Genomic DNA, 6,119 nt, shown 5'->3' on the forward strand with positions numbered 1-6,119 from the left:
GGTTTGAAAAATACAAGTTTTATTTTTTAGATGCTAAAAACAATTTTTCGATTTTTTAGGTGGTAAACAACAATTTAACTTTTAAAAAATTAATAATTTTTGTTTAAAAGGGTCTATTTGGTAACCTTAGCACAGGGCCTCTTTATCAATTGGGTCGGGCCTGGGGCGGTACACAATTTTCGATATACTACGATCGTAGTTATGGTGAAATGACGTTTTTATTTGATTCAATGACTATGTATTTGTTTGATTCAAATCTTTATTTATACGTCGTATGATTTTTATTAATTAATTAATTTGATTATCAAAATTAAATAGAAGTAATAAAAAAAATCGAGAAACAATCAAGCATGCAATTGGGTGTACCTAAAACACACAATGTCACTACGCCCAGGTGTAGGCGTGTAGCAAAGAGCTTTTCCCATTTTGTGGAGAGTTTTCATATAAATGAGGGGAAATGCCAATCTTTTTGACCATTCTTCCTGTATCAGAAACCTCGATAGCTGAGGGAAATTGTACAGCAAACAACGATAACACAATAATAAAAAAGAAGTAAAGTAGAATCTTCAAATCTATGAGTTTTGATCAAATTGATCTAACACATCCCCATGAACAACGTATGGATGAATTGAAGTATACGAATCATATATCAATGAACAATGAGTGCTCCGACTCTCCTGACATTAAGATATGTTCTCCAAGAGCCAATATTCTCTTTCCATGTTCATTTGCAAAGCTGAGATGTTCACAAGGATCAACTATGAAGCTCGTATCTGTTGATCCGTTTGCACTAGTATGGACACGGCTAAATCCAACAAGCTGTTTTTTTGGAGCTCCTTGTACATTACTTGATGCTTTTGAATATAGCATTACAACATGGCTCCCATCCATTTCCCCAACATTCATTACAGATAACTGCACCTTAAACCTCAAAGTATCACAAGACAACAGCTCATCTGTAGACACATAGCCAATCCCAAGTTTGGTTTCATATAGTTTTCTCAAGCTAACACTAGTCTTGGTAATTAAATTCAATCTATTTGGTGCTGACAAAAACTTGTTTATGTAACTTGTATAGCTTAAACCATGACCAAACTCATACACAACATCTCCTGTATAAAACCGATGGGTCCTTCCAGGATATTGGCGATAAGGATCAGGCCGCATGTTCATGTTGTTCATAGGTATTTTGGTGAATGATTCTGGATACCAAGTCATCGGCAATCTTCCGCCTGTTGCCAATCTATCCATGTATTAGAATCAACAAGCAAAATTATGTTCCCAAGAGGCAAAGACTAGGCAAGATAATCATCTAATCTTTCAAACTTCAAAAAATACATCACAAGCTGGAAACTTAAACGCCCTTCCGCTTATCCAACAATATCTGTTTTCTCGGCCATCACAACTTCTGACACTCATAGGAAAGACAAATGGGGTGACTGGAAAGGAGAAAGGAAACGGGAAGAGGAAAAACCACCTTTTATATTCATCTACACCAAAATTTAAAGAGGAAAGATGGATTATTCTTATTCCTAACCTGGATTATAATCACCAAAGATTACTTCAGCGAGTGCTTCACCCCCGGCTTCACCAGGATACCCAATCCAAAGAATGCTAGCAATTCGTGAATCTGCTTCAGCAAAAGAGACATCAAGGGGTCCACCCCCAGTGAGGACTAATATTATTGGTTTTCTGCTAACAGAAGCGACCAAAGATACAAGGTCCATCTGTTTGCCAGGAAGAAGAAGAGTAATTCGGTCTTTATCTTCAGTTTCTTGGGTCAAGTCCAAGCCAACAATTAAGATAACATAATCAGACATTTCAGCCACAAGGAGGGCTTCATTAAACGTTGAATTGGACTCACAAGCCACATCCAGGCATCCGCTAACATAAGTTATCTTCTTGATGTATGTTTGTAAACCCTCAACATAAGATTTGGCATTGCAAGGAATTCCTGAATCAAGAAAAAGAACCCTGTCGGAGTATAAATCAGGCTATGAGCAGTCTAAACAATGAATAAAACATTGAAAACTCCTTGTGTGACCAGTATGAGTAGAAGGATTAAACCTGAATATCCACCATCTAGTTGAGTTGTAGAATTTGCCCCAGGACCAATGGTGGCTAATGAAGATACATGATCCTTGTTTAAAGGTAAGAAGTTATCATTATTCTTAAGAAGCACTATACTCTGCGTTGCTGCTTCTAGTGCCAGTTTCTTGTGCTCATTTGTACAAACATCTTGGCTTCCCAATCTTCCAAACATCCCATTTAAAGGATCTCCATTAAAGAGGCCCAAACGTAACAGCACAATGAATAAATTATTTAGAGCCCGGTCTATATCTACCTCCTTAAGCTTTCCTTTTCCAATTGCAGATTCAGTATTATAAAGCATGTAAGTTCCACAGTTTATATCAATTCCTGCAGATGATGGTCTGAAATGTTATCAACACTAACAGTTGAACTTGCAAAAGCCGAGATGTAGAAACAGAACATTCATCATACAAGAAAGCAAGGTGAAACTTAAAACCTGCTTTAAGAGCTTCGGCAACAGCATCCGCAGCTGTTTTAACATAATGTTGATATTCATATATTGTTGCCACTGCATCACAGTCTGAAGTAATATACCTACAAGTCATATCATTCAAAAGCCACATAAGAACTGTGTTTACCAAAGGGTAGCCTATCCTCATATTCTAAATATAGGCGTATGCGTATAGTATACTTGAAGTTCTTACGGAATCTTACCCCTTAAATCCCCAGTCACTTCGTACTTTCTGCAAGAGATCTCCTCTAGCACATGCAGGTATCCCGTTGATGCTATTGTATGAACACATCAAGCAGCTTGCTTTACCTTGTTGGATACAGCTCTTGAATGGTGGTTGATAGGTGTCCTCCATATCTTGTTCAGTAACCTGTGCAAACAAAACCAACCCATGACAATTGAAAGAAAAAAGCAGGAAACAGGAAGGCAACATTAGAAAGAAAATTCTACATGGTTGACAATAATGTGTAAAAACAAACGTGAGTAAAATAATTTATTCTAATTACACTTAACACTCCCTTCCAAACTTCATAGTGGCCACGACAAATAGGGCCTGCTTTAAATATTGCCCTGCACCCTCAAAATCACAATTTGAACAGATTTGAGCTTGCTTAAGAACATTCTTCATAAACTTGATATTCAAAATAATTGATAAACATTAAAACTGGCTTCAGTTGCAGAAAACCTCTGCGGTTAATATACGACATTCTAAACTCAGAACAATTGTAATCCATCCATGAACAACATTACGGAACTAAATTCAATAACTATATTTTACAACCCTTCTAAAAAAAAATTAAAACCACCAAAAAAATATATAGATTGCTAGGAGTTCATTCAAATTTCAAATAACCCTCCACCCCCCCCCCCCCCCCAGAAAAAAAAAATCCTTTAACCCACAACTGCTGTGTCTGATCCAAAAATGGGTTTGTTTAAATGGACTTTTTAGAAGAAGACGTCACTTCGACTCATTGGAGACATAGAATCCATGATATAAAACTAGTTTAACATTTGACAAAGAGGTTTCCCTTGGCTAATAGTATTATGTATTTTGAAATTTTTATTTGATTTACATAAATAAAAATAACTAAAGAAGCCTTCAATGAGCGTTGTACAATCTTTTACGAGTGTGAAAGATTTTATATTCAAGCATACAAGCAAATTGCATTTGTTCGTTTAAGTTCAAGTTAGCTCTAAAGACTTTAACTTGAATTCACTGATACATTGAACCACAGGCACAATTCTACAGACCTATCACCTTCTTTTGCGATCCCTTCTAATCTTGTCACATATACAGTACCTTGCTCATGTTGGTTATCTCTTAAAATAAAAGTCTCGAGCTTGCAACATCAATAGGCATACTACTTAAGACCTCTTTTGGCTCTTTAGCTAAAAAAAAGGTTATAATTAAATGTGACATACAATTACTACCTCTGGTCCTGAAAGTTCTTGACGGTCACTATTTGCATGGACTTCAATGCAATACTTAATCACTAGTATATCCAATTTCATATGTGAAAAAATTATAAAAAGTAGATATTTTGGAAATAAATATTCAAACCAATCTAACAAGATCATACATGATATTGTATTGATGTATATAATAGTGAGAATTTACTATTAAAGTTTTCATATATTGGACACATATTCCAAAAGCGTAAAGAACTTTTAGGAGGTAGTATAATAATATAAAGGCCCTTAGGCTCAGGAACAAAAGCTCCAACACATGTTTCACATCAAAGGCACGCACAACTAGTATATTCGAAACTTCAAATGCACATTCGTGAAAAAACTCCTGAATAGAAGAAACTTTTAATGAACAAAGAGTATGTACACATATCAATTGTTTGGTAAGATACAAGTTGTAGATTTATTTGAGCACATTGTCGCATTTAAAAGAGGTCGACTATGTAGGAGGTAACCAAGATCTCTGATAAAAAATCTCATCTACATTGTTGCCCTTTGCGACTCTAGAAACACAGACAAATATAAGCAATTTAGGTGGAGAATAACCGAAGCATAAAAATAAAAATAAACTTAATAAGAAAAACCATAACATATTACCACAGCATTGAAAGAATATCTGCTGAAATTCCCCCACTTCTCCAGATCATAAGCAGTAAAATGCTTACAACAAGCAGAAAGCATCAACAACCCACCACCATCTTCTTCCAGAATTCTCTGCTTTAACTTTTCCCCATGTTCTCTCACCTCCCCCCAAAACTCCCCTTGCGACCCCTTCACAAACTCAACAGCATAAACTGAAGCAACAAGTGGGTCCTCCCCAGGAGTCTCCTGGCCTCTTCCCCATCTGGGGTCCCTAAAAATGTTAATATTGGGCGCCCAAAATGTCAACCCAGCTTGCCCAGAATTGTACATTGCCCTCCCTTCAATACCGATCGCAGTAGCGGTTTCGGACCAAGAACTCCGATTAAACGAAGCGGCGGAATTGAGAACTTGTGGGAACATAGTGGCGGATTTGATGGGCCCGTCGAAGCTGATTCCGGGCCCATTTGTGGCAATTCCATGGAGAGATTCAGACCACCATTGATACGGTGGGATTCCTAATCTGGGTATTCCACTGAAATTGTTGCAGAGGAAACTGATTTTTTCTGGTAATGTGAGGAGAGAGAGTAGGTTTTGTGATCTGGTTGAGAATGGAAGGGAGGTGTTGCAAAATGGGTAGGAATTTTGAGGTGGGTTACATGGGAATTTAAGGTTTGGATTTGGGGTTTTAGGTGTTGCTTTTACAGTGAATTGGAACAGAAAGTTAAGGAGTATGAAGGTGAAGAGTGAATACTTTCTGCTGTGTTTCCACATTTTGCTCATTGGAAGTGTACTCTACTAATTTCAGTGATTTTATCAACAACAATCATGTTAGCGTGCGAATATCAACTAGTTTAGTAGGTGAATTCTCCGTTCAGAAATCGCAACATTGTTATTTTTGTAGGGGTTTACAGTTAAATACATAACATAATAGCGGAATAGTCTCAAAGCCATGAATCATTTATAAAGTACAGATCAAGCAGACTTACGTTTGTAGCTTATTTTCCCTAGATTCAACGTATCACGAACACGAACAAGAACTCCATATGGCGTTCCTCTACTTGGTTCACCGACACGTTCAGATCCGTCTTGAGATCAATGGCTTAGAAGTCACTCAAGATATTTGCTTTTGGGAAGAACAGTTTGTAACGGAGGCACAAAGAGAGTTTTAGGTTTTCTCTTTTGTTTTGGGTTAAAAACTGATTAGGCAAAGTGTATGAAAAACATAAGGGGTGGATTGGTATTATAACCCTAAGGTTATAACACCAACCGGCCAAGGCACTAAGGCCAAGAGCCGGCCAGCATTGCCCGCACAAGCCCACGAGCACACAGCCACACGAGCTGGGTCGTGGGCCTTGCCGCGTACGATGTTGCTGCTGCTTGTCCCCGCGCGCGCCCAGCCGAGGGCATGGGCCTTGCTTGGCGCTGGCACACTGCTGCGCCTCGACGGGCCTTGCGTGCTTGAGCGCTTGGCTCGTTGGGCCGACAGTGTGCCTTCTCGTATTTGCGTCTAATGCCTTCCGGCGATTAT

At 38.2% G+C, this 6,119-nt stretch overlaps 1 protein-coding gene across 1 annotated transcript; it reads right to left on the reverse strand.

The window, feature by feature from the left end:
- Nucleotides 1–444: 444 nt before the first annotated feature.
- LOC110804281 (probable beta-D-xylosidase 6) lies at nucleotides 445–5,419 on the reverse strand. The gene is made up of 6 exons (XM_022009852.2): nucleotides 4,607–5,419; nucleotides 2,746–2,912; nucleotides 2,528–2,625; nucleotides 2,068–2,418; nucleotides 1,538–1,954; nucleotides 445–1,232 (listed from the first exon to the last, which is right to left on the reverse strand). The coding sequence occupies exons 1-6, from the start codon at nucleotides 5,369–5,371 to the stop codon at nucleotides 643–645; spliced, it is 2,388 nt and encodes a 795-aa protein (XP_021865544.1). The 5' UTR covers nucleotides 5,372–5,419; the 3' UTR covers nucleotides 445–642.
- Nucleotides 5,420–6,119: the final 700 nt, after the last annotated feature.

This window comes from Spinacia oleracea, chromosome 6 (genome assembly GCF_020520425.1).
Source record: "Spinacia oleracea cultivar Varoflay chromosome 6, BTI_SOV_V1, whole genome shotgun sequence".
Lineage (NCBI taxonomy): Eukaryota > Viridiplantae > Streptophyta > Magnoliopsida > Caryophyllales > Amaranthaceae > Spinacia > Spinacia oleracea.